Source organism: Lethenteron reissneri, chromosome 22 (genome assembly GCF_015708825.2).
Source record: "Lethenteron reissneri isolate LAM-NWPU_2019-01 chromosome 22, ASM1570882v1, whole genome shotgun sequence".
NCBI lineage: Eukaryota > Metazoa > Chordata > Hyperoartia > Petromyzontiformes > Petromyzontidae > Lethenteron > Lethenteron reissneri.
Window position 1 is genome coordinate 13,508,492 of NC_083800.1, and position 25,264 is coordinate 13,533,755.

The window sequence follows — 25,264 nt, forward strand, 5'->3', positions numbered from 1 at the left end:
CTATGAATCACCGTCCTATGGTAATAGGTTTTTACCCTTTTAACTGGTACAAAATCTGACACCTTTATACAAGGCATCATGTTTGCAATAACCTCAACACAAGAAGTCAAAATGCAAACAAAAAGAAACAACTCTGATGATGATAATGATATGCACTGTCCTTGAAGTTGATTGGTCCACACCCGAGACAGCTTTCTTTAGAGCCTAGTCTCCATTGGTGTTGGACCAGATGACGCCAAAAGGCGTACAACTCAAAGATAGCGCACTATCAGAGTATTGAGAGCTCGGGGTAAGCATTTACACTATGAGACTTCCTTTACCAATGGCAAAATATAGTAATAGGTTTTTACCCTTTTAAATGGTACAAAATCTGACACCTTTATACAAGGCATCATGTTTGCAATAACCTCAACACAAGAAGTCAAAATGCAAACAAAAGAAACAACTCTGATGATGATAATGGTATTGTGTTGAGGTTATTGCAAACATGATGCCTTGTATAAAGGTCAGATTTTGTACCAGTTAAAAGTGTAAAACGCTATTACTATATTTTGACACAGGTAAAGGAGGTCTCATAGTGTAAACACTGTCCTATGGTTGAGCGAGTTAGAACATGAAGTTTGGCCAGGTATAAGCCCATTACAAGGGCCTATTTTATTGGTCATTACAGTGAGGGAAAAAAGTATTTGATCCCCTGCTTATTTTGTACGTTTGCCCACTGACAAAGAAATGATCAGTCTATAATTTTAATGGTAGGTTTTTTTTAACAGTGAGAGACAGAATAACAACAAAAAAAATCCAGAAACATGCATGTCAAAAATGTTATAAATTGATTGGCATTTTAATGAGGGAAATAAGCATTTGATCCCTCTGCAAAACATGACTTAGTACTTGGTGGCAAAACCCTTGTTGGCAATTACAGAGGTCAGACGTTTCTTGTAGTTGGCCACCAGGTTTGCACACATCTCAGGAGGGATTTTGTCCCAATCCTCTTTGCAGATCTTCTCCAAGTCATTAAGGTTTCGAGGCTGACGTTTGGCAACTCGCACCTTCAGCTCCCTCCACAGATTTTCTATGGGATTAAGTTCTGGAGACTGGCTAGGCCACTCCAGGACCTTAATGTGCTTCTTCTAGAGCCACTCCTTTGTTGCCTTGGCCGTGTGTTTTGGGTCATTGTCATGCTAGAATACCCATCCACGACCCATTTACAATGCCCTGGCTGAGGGAAGGAGGTTCTCACCCAAGATTTGACGGTACATGGCCCCGTCCATCGTCCCTTTGATGTGGTGAAGTTGTCTTGTCCCCTTAGCAGAAAAACACCCCCAAAGCATAATGTTTCCACCTCCATGTTTGACGGTGGGGATGGTGTTCTTGGGGTCATAGGCAGCATTCCTCCTCCAAACACAGCGAATTGAGTTGATGCCAAAGAGCTCCATTTTGGTCTCATCTGACCACAACACTTTCACCCAGTTGTCCTCTGAATGATTCATATGTTCATTGGCAAACTTCAGAAGGGCATGTATATGTGCTTTCTTGAGCAGGGGGGCCTTGCGGGCGCTGCAGGATTTCAGTCCTTCACGGCTTAGTGTGTTACCAACTGTTTTCTTGGTGACCATGGTCCCACCTGCCTTGAGATCATTGACAAGATCCTCCCGTGTAGTTCTGGGCTGATTCCTCACCGTTCTCATGATCATTGCAACTCCACGAGGTGAGATCTTGCATGGCGCCCCAGGCCGAGGAAGATTGACAGTTCTTTTGTGTTTCTTCCATGTGCAAATAATCGCACCAACTGTTGTCACCTTCTCACCTAGCTGCTTGGCGATGGTCTTGTAGCCCATTCCAGCCTTGTGTAGGTCTACAATCTTGTCCCTGACATCCTTGGAGAGCTCTTTGGTCTTGGCCATGGTGGAGAGTTTGGAATCTGATTGATTGAATACTTCTTTGAACAGGTGCCTTTTATACAGGTAGCAAGCTGAGATTAGGAGCACTCCCTTTAAGAGTGTGCTCCCAATCTCAGCTCGTTACCTGTATAAAAGACACCTGGGAGCCAGAAATCTTTCTGATTGAGAGGGGGTCAAATACTTATTTCCCTCATTAAAATGCAAATCAATTTATAACATTTTTGACATGCGTTTTTCTGGATTTTGTTGTTGTTATTTTGTCTCTCACTGTTCAAATGAACCTACCATAAAAATTATAGACTGATCATTTTTTTGTCAAAATCAGCAGGGGATCAAATATTTTTTTCCCTCACTGTATTGGTGAAATGTGCTAGGTTCACTACTGACGATGCGCTCCCCAAATTTCACCAGGCTCACTGTTCATGAACTCTTGGAAGTGCTTGCACAAAGGATAGTAACATCTCATCCTGTGTTCTTTGGAATCAGACCGATTCCAAAATTTGACAATCCACATATGGCCCAAGCGTACGGCAATTATGGAGTGGCCCAGGTTAGGGTGGGCATGAGAAGAAAAAGTTTCTACAAATGTGCTGAAACTTTCTGCCGGTGTATTACTGACAATTTGCATTGTATCCCTCTGAACTCTCCAGAAATCCCCAACATTTTGATACCAGAAAAATTCAGAAAAATTGCCTGAAAATGACATGCAGAGATTACATTTTATAAGAATGGGTGCTTGCACGCTCTCTTCACGTCTCCGTATCTGCGTACGTCCTGCTCCATGCGTGTTTGCACAGCTGTTACTCCAGTCTCATGAAGTCACACACCGCATACTATATACTGTTGAAAAACCACTGTGTTTCAAAACACTCAAGAATAGTAAATGCAAGTACACAATTGCAGCTAAAAAGTGTATATTTTTCTAATTGTTCCAAAATGAGCTGACATCTTTATACAAGATCATTTACCTTCAGTTTTTTAACAGCTAATAGGCATATACACGTGCCTGAAACAAATCATGAGGCACTTGTTGCTGATGTTTTGTATCTTCAATGTAAGTGTTTAACTGTATCTGGTGTGAGTCAATCCTCGCAGTTCACTCAAAATATAAATCATCATTCAAGAGTCAAGGCGAGATTGTTCGCTATAATCCCTCGCCAAATTCTGCCCACGACACTGTGCATTACAGCCTCGTAGAAGCAGAAGCAATGTGCGGCAGTGGGCACACATCATATGCACTCAGCTTGAGCTGCAAACTAAACTACAACTCTTATTTATTTCATCAGGTAACGCGAACTGAGCTAAACATCTTTATTTCAGAAGCGACCTGGCTACAAATGATAGCTCAACGAAGTGGTTTATCATGTGCAAATTTACAAGAGCCAAATACTCTAAACATGCGTTGATTCTAAATGTGGAGGGAAAAACCGGAGGACACAGAAAAAAGTCCACGCAGCCATGGAGAGTGAGAGACGTGCAAACTCCAAATATACAGCAGGCGTCAGGGTCAGGATCGAACCCACGACCTCCTGTATACCAGGTGAGGTAATTAACATCTCGCTAATCTGGTAGAGAGGCCTCTTACTGCTAACGAGTCCCTTAGTCGTCATGAGCAGACCAAACATGACGTTGATGTCATCATTAATTTCACGTAAGATAGTTCAGCACTATCAGTAAGTATTCTCCAGTCCATTGCCAGTATTACAGTATGTCCAATTGCGCTATGAAGTGATTGTTAAAATTATGCAAATTATTTCTTAATGTGAGACAAATGTAATGGAGCAAAGGAATACATTTTATTTCAGGTTGTAAAACTATTAACAGGTCATACCGCCTTATCCAGAGTGCTACTCTAGATGAGAAACACAATTTCCCTAAACACATCTTCTATTCCAGCGTATTCACAATTGCACCAAATTTTTGATAATAACAATACTTTGCACTCACAAAATGCCTTTTACAAAAAAGTTTCAAGGCACTTGAGCTTAAAAATACCGTCATATATAGAGATAATGACAGAAACGGTATGATCAGTTTTATCCTGCATTTTTAAAAATCTATTTAGAATCGAGAAGAGTCAATTAGTACAGCCTTGGTAATGTGTTCATTCCATGCTTACAACTTTCTTTCTGGAATTATCGAGATAGGACCATGAATGGTCAACTCCTACAGCTCAAGATATTAAAAAACGTCAATTGGGCTAGCATCCCTGAGCGTTGTTTGTCCATTTGAATCGAGATTTAAAAAAATAGAAAACATTTCAACAGACCAAATGTAGAAGAATAAAAAAAACCTCTACAATTTTCTTCTTGCACCCTGGTGACGTGCCCGGTTTGGCGCAGGCAGATTTTGAACAGTGCGTGAGTTATAGACAAGCAAGCGGCTCTCGTTTCACCTCCAGCCACATCGCTCTGAGCACAAGCGGTCTTAAGTAACTTGAGAAGCTAAGGACGGCTACTCCTGCATACTCCCTGGTCGGCAGGCCTCAGAGCGTTGAGGGTATTTGAATCCTCGATGTAGTGAATGGAAATGTGCGTGGGAAAACGCTACGGCATCAAATGTGATTTTCCCTCAAACACGCATTTGTTTGGGAAACAATGTGGAAGGTACATTGTGAATTTAAACTCAGACATTAATTCAAATGTGTATTATGCCTCCCAAATCAAGCACCTCGTGCCATTTTAGTGCTTGAATGTTGTTTTCCTGGAATGTGTTTGCTGCTCAGCATCTGCAATCTTATGATTTATTCGCTGCTGTAACTTCCTTTTGTTTAACCAATGACCTCTGCGGGTCATTCTGACAAAAAAGTAGTTTAAGGCTAAATGTTTATAACCCGACAAAAAACAAATATAATCAGTGGATCAATCAAACCAATCGTGTCGTTTACCTGTGGTTTGCTCTCGCTGTCCTGCTGGCTCTCTCCGTCGGGGTAGGGGATCTCAATCAGTGAGTTCATTTCATCTCTGCGCAGGTTTCTCGAGAAGAAGTACCCATCAGGCCAAGTCACCTCCACGCGTAGGCCCACGTCCTTCTCTGTGTGAAAAAAACAGACAACAGCCACTCTGGATGTAGCTAATTTTAACATGTTTACGGGGAAGGTTTTCAACAAGAGGTTTTTTTTGCGTCAGATCACGTAAGTATACATGTGTTGTTAAACCCACCACCACCCGATACAGTCAATTAGGAAGGTTTGTCACGTAAAAACACATGCCAATAAGTTCCTAGTTCAGCACTCCGGTGTGTTGGAGAGTTTTATGGGGATGGTTTTATGAAAAAGTCCAATTAAATGTAGTAAATAATAATTTAGTAAATAATAATTCACGGTCCGTTTGTCATCTACTGCTAGATGAGGGCCTACCCATACCATGTCACATTGAGGGTTGTTTGACCATAATTTGCCACACGGGTCAGTGCGGGTTTGTGAAGAGAGGGCCAAGGACTGGCTCAGATCTAATTCACCACAAGGTTTATAGTGGAGTGCTCTAAACACTATGCCATTGCTCGAACATTTGGAAATATACCTAAATAAAATGAGCATTGTCACACATAGCACTTAAAAGCATGTATTTGAGGTGCTTTGCTTTAGTCTGTATATTTATATTTTATGTGATATGTTTATATCATTGTTACAAAAACGCTCTAACAATCATTATAAGGCAGCAATGCTGTTTCTGAGCTTTGCATAATAAAATAGGATTCATACAGTATCCAAACATGACTTTCTGAAGACACTATGCATATGATTTCCATTGCCAACATGCACTTGGAAATGAACATCTGGTAATACTGCATAGTGATTCAGGTCACTCTCCAAATTTGACCATAAACACAATTTCACTGACTCAAACCTGATAACAACGTGACTGGTTCTTTAACATTCAGCCAAGTTAGTCAGTCATGTATCTATGTGATGTTGCTACATTTCCTTTTCAAGGGGCTGATATTGGATTTGAACCGTGGAATGCTTAAACTACAAAGAGAAGCCATTATCATGGCCATAAGCTGTATTATATATTTTTAAATAGAAGATTCTGTGGACATAATAAATGGTAATGGCGGTGATTACTTGGATCGCTATAAAGGATGAAAACTTATTGCTGAAACTGGTGGTGAAATTGGGTAAAGATCGGAGGAAATCGATGGAGGAGTGACTAAAATGGATGTGTAGTGATGTAATCAATGAACAGACGGGAAAACAAACATGAATGGCTGGAAGAAGTAGAATGGGAATAGGGCCCTTCATTCCTCTGTGAATTTCCAAAAATAGATTATTAAAACAAGCTTTATACACAACAGCAGCATTTATATAACCGTAACGATTGAATTCCGACATTAGACCAGCGGTGGGATTCCCGAATTCCCTTCACGTGCAGTGTGTATGTGTAAAATATATTTAGATAAAAAAATATTCCAAAAAAAATACAAGGGCAACCATTAAACTTCACAAGACAAAAAAACACAAGGCACAAGAACGAATGATTTCAATCAACGGAAATCAATGGACGTGGGAGTGGATTATGGATGAGAGCGAGTTTTTTTTTTAAAGGCAAGCAGCCCCCTCGTCCGGTGTTATTGGAAACGGTGCAACACAAAGCGCGATAACCCGGACTGCTCCCTATTATGTACTGACCAATCATTTAACAAAATTAAAACTTACTGGAAATGTTCTTTTTTTCACAGTCACAAAGGGCAATCACCGGTAAACATCGTGCACGCCTGTAGTATTGCGTACAGTAGTATACACAGGGTCTGTCCAAACGGTGTTTAAAATACCGACAATGGAGCTAAATGTACGAGTACTACAGTGGTATCAATGATTACAATCAATTCTAAAAAATGCGTCGTTTGAATTCAAGGTCAAGAGTGTCAAGAATTAATCTTGGCCCAATGTCACGAATGCGACTTCAATTCACCATCCCTTCTGTTTGTCTGCTAGGTCATACGGTTGTTGCGCGGTAAATCTGACCTCCAAGGCCTGCTCTTATAGTTCACCAACATTGGGATGTAGGTCTTCCTCTTGATCCCTGACCAAGGGGAATACCTGAATCCTGTCTCATTCCATCCTGCGCATATGGCCTATCCATCACAACCTCCTCGTCCCGATTACATTTCCAACACTGTCCTTCCATATTCTATTCCGAATTTACTTGCTTTTCTAAGCTTACTTTTGCTTATTCCTCTGTGCGATCTTGCAAAGCACTTCCCGAAATTAAGTTTAACAATTAACCGCTCATCCCTGCATGCAAGCACGTAAAGGGATTGTGAATGGTTAAACTGCCCGAACCACCCCTAGTCTCTGCTTCACAAGCCGTTGTTGGAAACGCACGCTGATTACATAATCTCGAACAAGCACCAGTCCAGTGGTCGCCGATATACACCTTCCCTTCCTCCCTGCTCCCCTTGTCATGCGAACAGCAGGAGGGGTGGAAAGCGATTAGCTATAAGGGCTGAAGGGGAATGGCAGGAAAGGGTGAAGGGACAGGCAGCGACGATGGTGGATCGGGGCATTTGCCACGTATCAGTCCGTTCAACAAACACCAAAAAATGAACAAGCACGCATCTGGAACCTCCCTACACTTCCATAACATTTGTAGCATCATCCACACTTGTAATCAAATGTCATAAAGTTATATTTAAAACGCTTTGTTAAAGTCCAGCCAGTTAGTAAAACATCACTCTTGCCGAAACCATCACGGGCAACTTAGTTGTAGGAAACTCATCTCAATGCCCCAGTGGTCAGCCTCACCACCGCAAATTGATAACATGCCCAAGATAAAGTCTGAAATAACACTCCTATATCATACACAAAAGTCCAAGGGCCCAAGACATCCATCATTCGTTTTCACATTTTCCCAACCGTTTCGCTGGTGGAAACTTTTTGGGAAAAAAAATCATTCCACCGCAGTTCAAGAGAAATGTGTATCTTCAATTAGCCAAGAGGAATGGATAGGGCGCTGTGCTGGACAAAAATCCCTTCAACCAGTAGTGAACTAATAATAATAATATATAATAGTACAATTTGTAACGCGCGCAAATTTGCAGACGTAGTGGCCGCAACTCAGAGGCGCGGAGCCAAGCTCAGAGTCGCTCAAAAGCATGATTGTAGAGGTGAGTTTTTAAGTGTCTCTTGAAGGAGGCGATTGAGGTGATGCTGCGAATGTGCAGAGGGATATCGTTCCAGACTGTTGGGGCTGCCACCGAGAAGCGGCGCGTAGACATGACCATCCTGGATCTTGGTATTGAGAGGAGGTCGTGAGTCGCGCTGCGCAGGCATCTGCCGTGTGCTGAGCTGCAAGTTGTCAGTAATGAAGAAAGATACGGCGGGCAGGCGGATATGAAGGCATTGTGGCAGAGGCAGGCGGTCTTGTATGTGACCCTACTGGCAATGGGGAGCCAGTTGAGAGCGCGGAGACGAGCTAGTGAGTCGAGGCGGGGATGAGTGTGGGCAATGACGACGCGTGCTAGGTTATTTTGTAGTCTTTGAAGCTTCCTTAGGTTGCCAGCGGAGGTCCGGACAAGGACGGAGTTACAATAGTCAAGGCGAGACCCAACTATGCAACATGCCAAAGTGTTGGCAATTTCAGTAGAGATGAGAGGACGTATGTGTCTAAGAGCCTTCAGGTGAAAGTTACATGAGCTGATGATATGGTTGGTTTGACGGTCGAAGGATAAAGTTGAATCTAGGATGACACCGAGGTAGCTGAAGTGGTTGGTGAACTTGATGCTATGACCGAAGATGTGTATGTGTGTGGGGAGTGCTGCTGAATTGAGACGTTGCTTGGTACCTAACATGATGGCCACTGACTTTTTCAGATTAAGGGCTAGGTTGTGTGCAGTGAACCATTGTTGCACGGCGGTGGTACATTCCGAGAGCCTCTCGAATCCAGAAGAATTGCTAGAATCGATGGCGGTGAATAGAATCGTGTCATCCGCGTATGAGTGATGCTTAACACCGAAGCTTGCAATGAGTCGGCCGATCGGGGAAGTGTAGGCTGTGAAGAGCAGGGGACCTAGAACAGAGCCCTGGGGAACCCCGCATAATGCTCTTGTTTCAGGCGATGTGGACATGCCCACCCTGACTGAGGATTGCCGGTCAGAAAGGTACGAAGCTATCCACTTGAGTGCTGAGCCGCATATACCGAAGTCGGATTTCAGGAGGGAAGTAAGGAGCGAATGGTTGATGGTGTCGAAGGCTGACGAAATGTCCAGACTTACAAGTGCAACAGTTGAGCCGGAATCAACGATCGTTAAAATGTCATCGAGCACCCTAGTGAGTGCTGTTTCTGTGGAATAGTTTTGACGGTAAGCTGACTGGAAGTTGCAGTAGTTTGCGGAGGAGGTGACGTGTGGTTGTAGCTGGGCGAGGGCTAGTCGTTCAAGGAGTTTAGAGAGGTGGGCCAGGGCATTCCGGTGTGGGCGTCATGGCCTCATCATATTGTCCGTGGCCCATCACACTGCAGCGCATGTAGCAAACAGTGCGCGCATACATGTAAATGTGTACATGTATGTTAGTCACTCTACCCGCTGCATAAATAAGAGCTCAAAATAGCTGAAGGGGTGACACCATATGAGGAGGGCAGAGTTTGTGGGGTGGGGGGTACGAGGAGGCCACCTTTACTAATTTAGAATTCAGACTAAAAATACATTAATTGTATGCACCCGCTATTCCTAATGTGAGGGACAAAGCGAACCCGTGCCCCCCTGCCCTCCGAATATAGAAGTCAACCTCCACCTATGAGTGACAGAAACCATTAAGAATGTGACATCCCAATAGGTAGACTGTGCAACCAAAAGAAAACTGCTGGATGTTTTGTCCTCATTTGGACTCATCAATAAAGTGATCAATTGTTACTGCTGCTGTATGCCTCTGGGAAGCCCTTTACACCAGGGGGACCCCTATCAGCACTTGCCAAAAGGCAAAAAAATTATTCATAACGTGTTGGCTTGAAAGTATTGTTGCCTGCCTGTGCAAATATGATCTATTAAACTCCACCCTAGTTTAATGCAACACTGACTTGCTCTTAAGCACAAGTACCACTTGTTCCTCTAATACATCAAAACCTTCCCTGAAATTCTCAATAAACTTATGAAACAATAATTTACCATAGTTTTCTACAATAAGTATAAAACACAAAAAACAACAACAATCAGTCTTTTTTCCAGTTATGTTGCATCTGTCCCCGATACCATACAACTTAAAAAATGACATGCAGTTCTCCCAATATCTCTCGGGCACACACAGCAGATTATAAATGTAAACTTAAATAAAGGTTTTCTTTAAATGAAAAAAAATATCTTTTCCTTTTTGAACTCTAGCAGCAAGGTTTGTCTCCACAATTTGCCTTTCACTTTTTAAATATTTAGATAAAACCTATGGATTTGCTCCCTTTTATGCCCTTTGTGGCATGGAGGGGAGTTTTCCATTCTGTGCTTCTGCAGCAGAGTTTCTCAGTATATCACTGCTTTCTATGATCATTGTTGACATCTTTTCTTTGTCCAGTTGTAAAGTTGTATCAACCCAGGCACAAATCCTTTGCAGCCAAAGAAAATCATTGTTTCCTCTCTACATTATCCCTTCCAAAAATGTAAAATTTGAAGTCATACGTTTTGAGTATTCTACTCAAGTTCTGGTGAAATTGCATGGGACCTTTCCTTCAATTGTATTACCATTCAGTACAACTACATTTTTAAGAATCAGTTACAGTTGCAAATCTGTTTTGTACATTTGTATGTCAAGTCAAATGTAATTTTTACAGACTTTTCTGCGGAGAAACGCCGTTCTATATATTTCCTTATTTTGTGTTTATATGAATATTAAATGTTCTCCTTATGCCCTTGCGTGTGCTACCATTTGTATTCCCCTAGCTTTCTCTTACAAAATACACATCTCAATGGCGTATTGGTCAAATGGTAATTCGCAATCAGATAATGAAAGAAAGCAAATGTTAGCATTCCAAAGTCTATTACGAATCCCCAATGCGATATATGGAAATATGGCTACGATGCTGAGGCCACAAACCTGCAATATCAGAAAGGAAAAGTGTTACGTCATGCAAAGCACAGTGGATGCTTGTTATTGGACTATAGATTGCCATGCAGAATCTAAAGCGGAATAATGAACAAATACACATGCCTATAACATGCCTCTTGCCTCAACACCTGTGCTTGCTCATTCATGAGCCAGAACGAATGTATCGCCGAGTGGAAGATAAGCAGACACATGCCTGCCTATCATACCAGTTGGTTCTACCGATTGCTCATTCAAACGAAGGTCTGACGATTGAACCTATACGTCATTTTGGACATGCTTAATATTCCTTCAGTCCAATAATGCAGTGTGTGATTTTAATTGTGGCCAATTTCAGTGAGTTCCTCACGTGAAAAGAAACTGTCCTGAAACGAGACAGCGTACATGTGGCAAGTAACATACAGCCACTGAGAGCACGCTCTCTGCCCTGCTTTGATGCCAGTAAGATGAACTCCCGGAAATTCCCCGCATATATTGAAGCACCTCTGTTTCATTTGTAATTTGTGATTGATGCATTTTTTTTATATTTCAATATTTTAATATATCTACATTACAAATGTTTTTTTTAACTTATTCATCCTCTATTACCTCACCATGACTAGTTACCCTAACACAATAAAATAAAAGCATTTTAACGTACTGTATATACAGTATATATTCTGTATTGATTTTGCAAGAAAAACAACAAAAGTAATCCTCCGTGGGTTGGGTTTACCGTTGCGGTCGCGTGAGGACTAAGCAGGAGGGAGGGGTGGCGGAGTGCAGTGATCAGTGGGTTGCGAGAGAATATGAGCAGTGGTGTCATGGGGAGCATAATGTTTGGTTGGTGTGAACACAGAGAGTCGGTTGGGTGGCGAGTGGTTTGATGTACATTTACTTGAGTGGTGAAAGGGCTATGTTAAGGCGGAGAGATCAGATCTAAAGCATCGCGGTAACCTGTCTTGTATAAAGGAGCTCGAGGGATTCCGTGCAGGCAGAGTTAAAGATTTGTTTTGGTCCAAAACTGTGAAGTAGTATTTTTTCTTTGCGTCTGTTGTTTACAGTTCCGTAGTATTTTGAATTCGGTGGCTGTGCAATAGATGTTCAATAGGGTGTGCGGCACGAGGGGGTAGTGAGTGAGTCCAATATGAGCTCTTAGCCCAATGAGACATGCTCCCAGGGTGAGAGAGTGAGAAGGATGAGCAGGGCTTTGATGAAGTGCTCTAGGATGTTACCGTTAAATGTTTGGACATATCAGGGCATGCCAGAAGGCATGCCTATATGTTGTGGTCACACCAAGGAGACATCTGGGGAGAGAGAATCGTGTATTAGGTCTAAACTTGGGACCACATTGGCCTGTGCTGGAGGTACCGTGTGTAATTTTTATTGTTTGAGTTATGGCGGCTGATCGGATATTATAGATTTCCAGATTTCAGCCACAGTTGGTTGGTCTGCGATGGTTTTAAAGGTTATTTTCTTTCCTACAGCATATAAATGTGTGACCTTGTAGAATTGTGTTGTGATAGCAGCATTGTGGGATGATGCTTATTTTGAGCCATGTGCAATTTCAGTGCAGGCAGATGCATTGCAAGTGGTAAAACGATTGAAGAGCACTCAAGGAAGCGGTATTGAGGTGGGGGGGACCCTAACCTTGGTATGTGTGTAGTCAATTATTTTAGTTGGGGAAGCTACTGGTGTTATTGATGCATGCATATTGCCATGGATTCTAATCGATTGTGGGGTACGGATGGAGATGTAGGGTGGTGGTCATGGTCTTGTGTCTTTCACCAAATATTTGGAAGATTTGTATATGGTAGTGAGTGTGTGTGAGAATTCAGGGACCTCTTTAGCTTGTGCGTCTATTAGAATTAGTTTGATCTATTAAAAAACTTTGACAAGTTCTGTACTATCTACAGCAGTTTCCATTACAGTATAGGATTATGATCATATGTTAACTACATATGATTGAAGCGAGCACCCACAGCTACACAATTTTTGTGGAAACCAGGAGAGTTAAGGGCTTCATTTTTGGGAATGTTAGAATAAAAATGTAGTTCAAGTTCATGTGACAGGAGATGGGACATGGGAGAAGGTAGTAGGGTATTTGTTTTTAATTGGAGGCAGGTAATTGATGGTTTAATGCATTTGCATTTCCAAGTGAAAAGGCAAATGTTAGTCACATTTCACCCTGTGTGAAAGCACAGGAAAGGTTTCTGCCTTGGCAAGGTGTAATTTGTAGAGTGAAGCCTGGCTATATAATCTCCAACAATGTAGGTGCTGCCTTAGATATTATGAGTCCAATTATGAGGTCGTCATCTACAGTACTTGTAGGTTGCTTTAGTTGTGCAGCAAATAGAATAATTATGTCTCGGTTAGTTGGGTTGTTACAAGATGACTGTGCAAAGTGGTTCAGTGGAGATAGCGAAAAGGGGAGGAGAGAAAGGGCACCCTCTGATTGAATTGTATCTTCGGGAGGTGTGACAATTTGTGAAAACTGAGATAGCATCGGTGCATGAACTGATGACCAAATCCCAAGCGATACATGGGTTGATGTACAGCCTTTGTAGGCTCAATACCTTTCTCTTCTCTCCTGCATATAACTGACTGTCTCCCATCTATGAGGGATATCATACATTACACTGCAAACACATTTCCCTCTTTTCCGGTGTTTCCCTGCAATGTCCATGTCCCACTTGTTTGCACAGCATCTTGAGATACAGCTGCACGTGGAAGCTATGTGAATCCTAATTGTGTTGCATTGCAGAGAGAAAAGGACATTCTGCACGATCAAATGCCCTTTCCTTATGCAAAGTGACCGCGTGCGCCTCAGTGTTTGTCCGAGCTGCAATTGTTATTGTGCTCACGATTATGCCGAGCATTATTGTTCGAGCGCTTACCGCAGGTGAAACAAGTTGCTTTTTTTTCTTCCTGTGCATAACGGACAACAGAACCTTTCCCCAGCTGGAGTGTGAGGGCTTCTACACGTGGAAATGGGATTGTAATGTGAGGATTGGTCTGACACCGCGTTGGTTTTGTGGCTTAGTAAGACCGTGAATTATTGCATGAGGGAGGGGGGTGGAGGGCACTGGACATTATCGAATGTGCCAGAGTCTCGGAGAGTGGCCTGCACGTCTAGCTGCACGGTGTGGCTCTCGTGCGATGCCACAAGCTCCCGCCGAGGTGTCTCTCACAGTTGAAAGATGGTGGCTGGCGAATGCAATGAGACATGCGTGTTGAGCGACGAGAAAGGAGCTCTAGGACAGGGTCTGTTATTTGGGATTGTGTCTTAAGAAAAGACAAAATTAGACCATGAGAGTGGGTACAGGATGATCAATTCAATGGGTTTTTGATAGAATATCCATAAAATACTTCTAGTTAATGAGCCATTTGATGTGTAGCCTTTGTTGTAATTGTTTTTTTTTATCAGAATCAGAAAATTTATTTATACTGGAGGACTACGATGAGCTATATAACTCTTTTTCACAGATGTTCAGTCGGGGTGGTTAAGAGCGTTATAACAACAGTACAAAAACACGATCGGGGTGCAAAGTACAATAAAGGTAAACAAATCGCCCAAAAACACACAAATGAAACTAAACCATCCCTATCCTATCAGACAAAGCCCACTGAGATATTAACTTATTTTCCAGAAACGACCTGGCCACAAATGATAGCTCAACAAAGTGGCTCATCCTGTGGCTATTTATAGCAACCCTCCAATCTCTTGCTTACCATGCGACAAAGATAAAATCACATATAATTGCAAGATGGGATTTAAGTTTATGGGACTTGGTGTAGCAGCTGGGCTCTTTGCTAGATTGGGAAGAGTCATCGTAGACTCTTGGTTATTTGCACTTAATAGCAATCAGAGCACTTTCATTGAGCTGGCACAGTTGATTGGGTTTAGGATTGTCGTGTGCACTTTGATTTTCTAGTGTTCTTTGTGGTAAGGTAAGGCCTTACCTTTCTTGTGGACAAGTTGATGCTTACTGTCCAGATGTGAGTTCTTTGTTTTTAAGATTTTTTAGCTGTCTGCCTCATAAAGATTAATTTACCTCTGAAGGCTTGGAGGGAGGCATATTGTTTATTCAGAGAGACGGATGTGAGAATTGTAATTCAAGTTTGTTAAGATTAATTTTGAAATGCCATCTTTCAGTTGGATATGTAATTATGGATTACTGAGGAGATTGACAAGAGTATGGTAATAAAAGGGATATTTGTGGATTAAATCATTTTAAAGGAATAGATGTTAATGCACTGCGTGAGGCCAGATGCATGGGCAAGGTACATTTCAGGTACAAAACACTCCCAATATTTAAACAATATTTTTACCGAATGTCTTAATTTAATACGTAGGTTTTAACGATCAATATTATGATTCGTAATAGTTTTTTGGGCTAGACCACATAAGTATAAAGACAAATGTTGTCACACACCCTCATCTGCCTGACGCAGCCAAACAAAGCAAGAGAGAAATTCCTCTTTTCCAAACATTCTCCTCTCGGCATGTGATGAACTTCAAATCGATGTGGCAAAGAGGAATTCCATGCTATTCTCAAGCAATGCCCACATGCAGCTTATTGATTTTAGATTCTAAAATGCCTACATTTCCATGACTGGATATATCTAAACTAAACTATGTTTTATTCTACCAGGTAAGGCCCACTGAGCAAAACAGCTCTTTTTTAAAAGCGACCTGGCCGCAAAGAGTAACTCAATGAAGTGGCTTATCATGTGGACATTTATAGCAGCCAAATAGTCGAAACGCAGGTGGAGGGAAAAACCAGAGAACACAGAGAAAAATCCACGTGACCACGGGGATAGAGACATGCAAACTCTAAATATACAGGCGTCAGGGTCGGGATCGAACTCACGACCTCCTGCATACCAGGCGAGATAGACAACATCTCGTCACCACCGCGCCCATTTCCGGTGGAGAACGTGGTCAGGAGGCCGGTCAATCACCACATGAAACTGACCCAGGCCGAAGTGTGCAACGGGCTCCATCTGGCACAGATATCCAGAGCCGCCGTCGATGACGCGCAGCTGAGGGCCGCTCTGCGCTGTGTACAGCACCACCTTGGCACCACGGGCGAATGCCCCGAACCGCGTGCGTGGCACCACGCGCAGCCAGCCATTGCCTGTGCTCTGCAAAAGACAACCACAACAGTCGTAATAATAATAATGTAGACTTGTCACGTGCACACCTGTTGTACTGTGGCATGAGAAGGCCTATTTATACAGCATTGTATTATTGCGCACGTCCATATGTTCAGGAACTAATTCAAATGTCAAGCTCTGCTCACACGATGAGAGGGCTTCAGGAGAGAGATCGTGTAGTTTTGCCATTCCTCCTCTGTTGAAGGGAGCGTAGACTAATGATTTACAGTCCATAGTTTTGGTTGCATGGCCACAATTGCACTGTGGTTTATCTTAATATTCCATTCATGGAGATGTGCATCAGCCTGTTGATGTTCTTGTGCAGTTGATGGTTTCACCACTGGTGTCTTTGAGGAGGAAGAGGAATGTTAAAGGCAGGGGGTGCGACGTTTGGGTTTCAAATGCGGTATACATTTCTAAACAAAATATTTGGTGATAATGCATTGGTAGGGGTGGCACAAGCACAAATAACGAAACACTTTACAAATTAGTCAATAACGCTGCGTGTGGTTTTAATAGGGAAACTATATAATAGAAGACATTTTGATCAATGTGTTATGAAGGGCGATTGCCTGAAACGTCACCTTTTATAGATTTGTTTTCCTTTTAAGGCCACAGTGTTGATGAAGATGTGGAATGTTACGTATTAACATTTACAGCAGAGCAGCTGAGAAAAATGTTCAGATATTTCCTATGTCTAGATCAAAGTTTAATTTACAGTACCATGATTCTGGAAGATGAGATAAATGACAAAGAGTCTGCAAATGGGCTTTATACGCTAGTGTTAGAATAGTCCCCAACAGGCTGCGCAAATTTTGGTGCAGTGTACTTGCCTGCAATAACGGCATGCCCGGCAGTATTTGGTTAACATATCCGACTGCTGATGAGAACCAGAAGGTAGAAACAACCAGAGCATGCTTGCCGAAACAAATGCTGCTGGATAACATTAGTCTGGACGTGCCAGAGGCATATGGAATAGAGGTATTTAATTTTGCATGTGGAGAGATGGATGTTTATCTGGTTATTGAAGAGTTTTATTTCAGTACGGTTTTAAAAATACACATCAGATGTTGACATTTTCCGTGATATATCCAGATTGTGTTGCATTTGAACGTACATGGACAATGTTTTCATAGTGGAAAATTTTGACTTTGCGTAAAAATTACTTTATTGCCCATTTTATTTTGTGTACCTCCTCTAGTGTTGCCACGCGAGGTACACAAAACTGGGCTAAGCATGGGAAGAAATATATTTGACAATAGCACAAGAGGGGAGAACGACTTGTACGTGATTTGTCTTAAGTGGTGTAATATCACACAACTGACAAAAAACTGGGACTTTTATTTTCCCCGGGAAGATTTAGAGATTTCCCAGGACAGCACCTTCAAAAAGAAGATGATGCTGGGAAAACCAGGACAAGGTACAACCCTAAACTCGTCGCCAGGAGGGGCTGCTGCAAGTGGGGGTGGGGGGCTCAACCTGCCTAGGGCCTCCCGGGAGATGTTAGTCAGCAAACTCCAAAGGATGTCCCGGTGGCGAGATGTGAACTACCTCACCTGGTATTCAGGAGGTCGTGGATTCAATCCCACCCTGACGTCTATATATTTGGAGTTTGCATGATCTCTCCCTCTCCCTGTGGCCACGTGGATTTTTCTCCGGGTCCTCCGGTTTTTCCCTCCAAATTTAGAATCAACAATGCGTTGAGAGTATTTGGCTGCTAGAAATTTTGACAAGATAAGCCACTTCGTTGAGCTATAATTTGTGATAGCCAGGCGCTTCTGAAAAAGAGCTGCATAGCTCAGTGGGCCTTACCTAGTAAAATAAAATTCGTTTTATAGTTAAAAAAATATAAAATAAAAATAGTTCATAGCTTTAGTTTTTTTTAGGCCCCTTTAGCTGGGACAGCAGGGACTCACCTAAAGGCACCAGGGCGGATTTGGACAGTGGCAGCAGCAAAGCGATGTACGGGCAACCATCTGGCCGCTGGGGTGTACACACTCGCCAACCAGCCAAGCAGGGCCACCTAATCTGGACATTTGTCTCATTCATGCCCACACTAAGACAGTGGAAGTAGTATTATTATTTTTAGAAACACAAGGGCAATTTTCGCTTCTCTCTCTTGGCTAGGGGCCACCCCACAGCTGCAACATAGGAAGCCTGGGGGTCTTGCTATTTGGCACCGAACTTGGATTTGGTGCCAGCATTTTCACAGCAGGAGTGAGGACGGACTTCCTTGCCAATGTGGCGGTTGCCGCAGGTGTGCAGGCCGGTCTTTAAAAAAAACATTTTTTATTTTACCAGGTAAGGCCCACTGAACCATATAGCTCTTTTTCAGAAGCGGCCTGGCCATAAATGATAGCTCAACGAAGTAGTTTATCGCGTGAAAATGTATAGCAGCCAAATACTCGAGATGCAAGTTTCTAGATGTGGAGGGAAACACCGGAGGATCCGGAGAAAAATCTATGCGACCACGGGGAAAACATACAAACTCCAAATATACAGGCATCATGGTCGGAATTGTGATCATACCCATAAACTCCTGAATACGACGAGAGGAAGTTAATATCTCGCCACCGCGGCACATTTTCACAGGCACCGCAAGCAGTGATAGAGGAGATGCTCACGACCTCCCGCCCCAAGTGAAAAAAAAATCATTGTCACCATGCTGCTGCTCCTCCTTCTTTGGTAGAAACGTTTTAAACTGTAAAGTTATATTTTAACGAGTCGCCTAGCCTAAACACTGACAGACGCAATGCAGCTAGGCAGCTGCTTGGACTGTTTTTCCAATCCCAGGATACAGAAGCTGGGCTACAGGATGCACTGCATTACAGAGACCGCAACGTTTTTGGCGATTGGCTGTTCAGTCTGGTTAGGATGGAGCACGAGCGGCGAGGGAGTAGAGGGGGGATTCTGGAGGCTATAGACTGTACGACTTAGTAAAAGACTGCACCACAATTGCAGAGCCCATATGTAGAGTTGTATTTGATTACAATGTTATATATTTTACGAGATCTGGCTGGCAGTGCATCTTAGTGGGAACTTCTATTTATGGAATTGGCAAGTTCGGCTTTGACACGTGACCCAGTGAGGGAATGAGGGGGTTTCCAAAGGCCGTGCATTAGAGCATTTAAATTGTCAAGGTGAGCGGCAGCAAAGGCATGTGTAAGGCTTTCAGCGGCAGATGGAGTCAAACATTGTTGGTTGTGGGAAATATTGTGCAGAGAGAGGTGATGGGTTATATGGTCCTAGAAATGTGAGGTGTAATGGAGAGCCAAGGATAAAAGTTGATACCAAATATTATGGGCTGATAAGATAAATAACATATTTATAATTATACAGGGTGTCCTATAAAGTCCCTATCTTCTTCTTCTTCCTAGCGTTGTTCCCGCTGTGGCGCAGGGTCCGCTTTTCGGCATTGTCTTCTCCATTTGGCTCGGTCCAGGGCATCTTCAGGGGATGCGTTGACCGTCTTATGTCTTCCTTTATTCGATCCATCCATCGCTTCTTCGGACGTCCACGTGGACGGCGGCACTCTGGCTCAATACGCATGGCAGTCTTGGCCACTGATGACTCTTCACTTCGCATCACATGGCCGTACCACCGAAGCCTTGCCTCAAGCATCTTGTCCGCAATGGGGGCCACACCAAGTCGCTTCCGAACAGTCTTCGTTCATGACACGATCCCATCGAGTGAGTCCGAGGCTCCATCTGAGCATCCTCATCTCCATGGTGTGGAGAGCTTGTGGCTGGCCAGCACTCGGATCCATAGAGTGCCACCGGTCAGACGATGGTCTTGTAAATTTTTCCCTTCAGCCTATCTGGCATTTTCCGATCACAGAGGACTCCGGTGACTTGCCTCCACTTCATCCATGCCGCATTGACTCGTGACCTCACATCAGTCGTGATGCTACCATCTGAGATGAAAGTCCCTATCTATTTTATTGAAATCAAAGCAATGTATGGTAAATCATTAGCAGAGGTATATTTTATTTGAAGCTTTCGTGACTGCAGGAATCCATACTCTTTGGTTCTTTCGGTAAAGTCACGTAGGTAGAAAAATAAAATAAAACAAAAAATAATATATCACGACGTTTCGATCACAACACAAGCGGTCGTCCTCAGGCGAAAAAAATAATCCAGCAGTGGAACTACTGAACCAGCGAGAGAGCTGGCAAGCAAGCAGGGTCTGAGCTGGAGAGGAATTCCATCCCCGGACGCAAACACGTCAGTTGTGTTAATGGGGAAGATTAGGGAGAGAAAGATTAGGGAGATAGATTAGCATGAAATGAGCTTCCGTCACCGCTTAAGAGTATCATCCCCGCATATGGGCACAACAACAGTGTTAATGAGAGATTAGCACCATGAGAGTACAATCCAAAGGACATGTGAGCATGAGAGTGCAATCCAAAGGGCATGTGAGCATGAGAGTGCAATCCAAAGGGCATGTGAGCATGAGAGTGCAATCGACAGGAAATGTGAGCATGAAAGTGCAATCCAAGAGATCTGCTGGAGGGGGGGGGGGGGGAGAAGGGGGGAGAGAGGGGGCAGGGCAGAAAAGTGACTCTGCAGCAGCACTTGAGTCACTGAGATCTAAGAGAGAGGCACAGAGAGAGAGAGAAAGAGCCACAGAGAGTCGGAAATAAAAGCTGATATAGGCAGGTAGGATGGAAAAATCACAGTCAGTTAAGACTTTACCTGGTTAATAATGTCCTTCCAATGATTGCTCAACTCACCTACCTACAAACTGGCCCGATTTCTGTCTGAGAACCTGCTTCCATTCACGGGAAAGACCACCTCAGCAGTACTTAATTCAGCTCACTTGGTTTCTCTAATCAAGGACATTTCACTGTCTCCAGATGATTTGCTTCTCAGCTTCGATCTAGTCTCTGTGTTCACCAAGGTACCTATACCTGACACCATAGCAATCATTGAAGACTTGGTCCAACAGGGACTGAATCCTGATGTACCAACTTTGGTGAGGCACTGCCTTACCAACACTTACTTCATCTGGAATGGAACATTCTACAAACTAAATGAAGGTACCCCTATGGGTTCTCCCTCATCACCAGTGGTAGCGAATGTTTTCATGGAGAAATTTGAGACAGATGCCATCCAGACATCCACCCTACGTCTTTCCTTGTGGAAGAGATACGTAGATGACAGGTTCGTCATCTGGCCACATGGCCTGCCAGCACTGAACCAATTTCTCAACCACATCAATTCCATACACCCGTCTATCAAATTCACCATGGAAGTGGAAAAGGATGACAAGCTACCATTCCTGGATGTTTTGATCGAGAAGTGACCTGATGGCTTGTTGGGACACTCTGTCTACAGGAAAACCACCCACACGAATGCCTATCTAAAGCCTGACTCCCACCACCGTCCAGCCCAGAAGAATTCCCTCATCAAAACACTGCACCAAAGGGCCCGTTGCATCTCCGACCAGCACCACCTAGCCAGATTGTTGGAGCACGTACACCAAGCCCTCAGGATCAACGGTACCTCTGACCGTACAATCCGCAAAGCTGTCTCCCCAGCAATGTTGAGACAACCTTCTGAGGATCCAACCAAAACAATCACTTTACCATACATAGCATGGGTTACCAAAAAGATTTCCAAAATCTTAAACAAACACAAGATCCAGGTTCGTTTCCACACAGTACGCAAAATCCGTGATTTGATCCCATCTGTAAAGGATGTGATTCCTGACATGCAATACACTGGTGTCTACAAACTGAGTTGTGGTTGCGGTAGCAGTTACATTGGGGAAACGAAACGACATGTTTCGGACCGCGTTCGTGAACACAAGGCAGATCTGAAACACAGTAGGACAAATACCTCTGCCGTTGCTGATCATTGTTTTAATGCTGTGGGTTCACACGAAATAGATTTTTCTAAAACGAAGGTACTCTGCAAACCCATCTTCAGAGATTTGTTCATGAAGCCATCCAGATATATAAACACAGACACAACTTCAACCGAGAAGATGGGTACAAACTGAGCAATCATTGGAAGGACGTTATTAACCAGGTAAAGTCTTAACTGACTATGATATTTCCATCCTACCTGTCTATGTCAGCTGTTACTTCCGACTCTTTGTGACTCTCTCTCTCTCTCTGTGCAGAGTACCTTCGTCTTGGAGAAAAAATTTCGTGTGAGCCCACAGCATGAAAACAATGATCAACAACGGCAGAGGTATTAGTCCTACTGTGTTTCAGATCTGCCTTGTGTTCACGAACGCGACCTGAGACATGTTGCATGTTGTTTCGTTTCTCCAATGTAACTGCTACCGCAACCACAACTCAGTTTGTAGATACCAGGGTATTGCATGCCAGGAATCACATCCTTTACAGATGGGATCAAATCATGGATTTTGTGTACTGTGTTGAAACAAACCTGGATCTTGTGTTTGTTTAAGATTTTGGAAATCTTTTTGGTAACCCCTGCTATGTATGGTAAAGTGATGGTTTTGGTTGGATCCTCAGATGGTTGTCTCCCCGTAGCTGGGTAGACAACGCTTTGCGGATTGTACGGTCTGAGTATCCGTTCATCCTGAGGACTTGGTGTACGTGTTCCAACTCACTGGCTAGGTGGTGCTGGTCGAAGATGCAAAGGCCCTTTGGTGTAGTGTTTTGATGAGGGAATTCTTCTGTGCCCTCGTCGAGGAGGCCACTCTTCGTTCTTACATTTGCATGCTAATTTCTCACATTAACATCACTAGCCCCGCCCACGACTTTATGACCCTTGGGCTACACTCAATTCAAACCTTTTAAAACAGTCTGCCTCAGCAGCAGATCATGCTTCGCTTGTGTTGTGCCTGAAACGTCGTGATTTATTTTATTTTATACCTACGTGACTTTACCGAAAGAACCAAAGACTTGCAAAGAGTATGTATTCCTGCAGTCACGAAAGCTTCAAATCAAGATAGTGCAATATATTATATTATTTCTCCCCCCCCAAAAAAAATTTAAAAAGTATATTTTTATACTTTTTACATTGTGTACAGTATGGAAGCTAGCCACATGCCAAATTTAAAGTTTGTAGCCTAGTATATTATATCCATTATTTCCCTTCCCCCAGCCGTGCATTTGTGCGGGATACACGACCTACGCGGATGGTTGGGGGGGGGGGAGATGCGTGACGTCAGCAGGCACACTGTGTAACGCTGCCACATGCAGGTCACATGACAGGTGTGACGTCATCGCTCACTTGCCGTGCAATATATTATATACATTATTGCACCCCCTCCGCCCTCCAAAATACAAAAGTCTATTTTTATACTTTTGCATTGTGTACAGTCTGGAAGCTACCCACATGCCAAATTTCAAGTTTGTTGCATGTCGGGAAGTATGCTAAACATTTGAAACAGATACACATATTCACAATTTTCCCCTTTATATATATAGATTAGTTAAATAAAATAGATAGGGAGTTATGGCCACCCTGTAGATCTCAATGTAGTAATTTAACACCAAAAAAGGTTGTTATTTTTTTATTCCAAGAGCAGATTTTGTCTTTCTCCAAACGAGAAGAACTTCGATTTGGGATCGTGCAGTTCGACAAAATTAGAAATGATCGAGCTTTGTACAGAAACAAGACAGAAATAAGACTATGGTGGAGTCAGACGAATAAATTATATGTAATGCTATAACTCAGAAGCTTTGGGAAGTGCTCCAGGGGAGGTGAATGTGGCCAGAATTGGGTGATCTGCAGCAACATTTTATGTACAAGCCAAAAAATTGTGACGAGTATTCTTTCCTCCATCCCTCTCTCTGCTGGTTGGGCAAGTATCAAGCCTACAGATTTTACCATTTGAGCATTTTTTATTTGACAAGAGCAGGAACCATAATAAACTAAACCTACAAACTACTTTGCCAGTACCAAAATATGATAATAGGTTTTCCCCTTTTTTCTGCCAACAAAACAGGTGTTAAGATGTAAAAACACAAACCTAAAACTTTTAACAAAGAATCATGTCTGCATTAACCACAATACTTGTGGTTATTTCAAGCGGACAACTTCTTTGTTTTCTCCTGTGTCACTCTTTATTGAACAGAACTCCTCGCGTTCGACTGCCCACAACTCCGTCGTGATTTTCCCGCTTGCGGTGCTCGCCCGCCTCGCTCCGCCCTCCCTCTCTCTCTCAGCTTCTCCACTGCTTGCCTTATCTCTCACTCCCCTAGCCTCTCCATTGCTAGCCTGTTCTCTCACTCTCCTAGCCTCTCCGCTGCTAGCCTGTTCTCTCTCTCACTCTCCTAGCCTCTCCACTGTTAGCTTGTTCTCTCTCTCACTCTCCTGTATATATCCCCCTCCTCATTAACTCCTCATTCATTAAGCTGGCGACCTCTCGTCGCCTCACGCTCGTGACTTCCGCCGTTATCGCCTCATTCTCCCGTCAACCTGGCGCCTGTTCCGCGCCTGAATTTGCAGCCAGTCAATCACTGCTATGCATCTGAATTGGCTGTTTCCTTTCCGTTGCTCTCTCTCACTGCACCTGTTCGTCCCGATGCGACCTCACTGTTCGTAACTTGCACATGCGTGCACACCGCTTGAAAACCCCACGCGCGCTATTCGACTACATATGCATTGTCTTTGAAACTGATTGGTCCACACCAGAGACAGCTTTCTTTTCAGCCTCGTCTCAAAACGGTGTTAGACCAGAGGACACCAAAAGGCCTTTTGGCGTCCTCTGGTCTAACACCGTTTCAAAGACAATGCATATATTATCAGAGTATGTTTTTTTGCATTCTGAACATAAGTATTGTGGTTATTGCAGACATGATTCCTTGTAAAAGGTTTCAGTTTATTGTTTTAACATCTTAACACCTGTTTTGTTTGCCAGAAAAAAGGGGAAAACCTATTCTCCTATAAACTATTTTTATTTTTCCAGGTAAGGTCCACTGAACGATATAGCTTATTCCAAAGAAACATGGTAATAAATAAAAGCCCAACGAAGTGGCTTATCACGTGGACATTTATAGCAGCCAAATACTCTGAATTCAAGTTTCTAAATGTAGAGGGAAAAACCGGAGGATCCGGAGAAAAATCCATGCAACCACAGGGAGAACATGCAAACTCCAAATATACAGCAGGCGTCAGGGTCGGGATCGGACCCACGACCTCCTGCATACGAGGCGAGGGACTTAACATCTTGCCACCACTGCGCCGATGGAACTAAGTTTGAACTCCTCGAT

The 25,264-nt window shown here is 43.2% G+C and overlaps 1 protein-coding gene across 1 annotated transcript in view; it reads right to left on the reverse strand.

The window, feature by feature from the left end:
- Positions 1 to 25,264, reverse strand: part of CRTAC1 (cartilage acidic protein 1) — a 502,395-nt gene that overhangs the window by 144,529 nt on the left and 332,602 nt on the right. Inside the window, exons 10-11 of the mRNA XM_061556622.1 lie at positions 15,888 to 16,056; positions 4,789 to 4,934 (exon numbers count right to left, since the gene is read on the reverse strand). Of these exons, the coding sequence (XP_061412606.1) occupies positions 4,789 to 4,934; positions 15,888 to 16,056 (315 nt within the window). The remainder of the gene's footprint in view (positions 1 to 4,788; positions 4,935 to 15,887; positions 16,057 to 25,264) is intronic.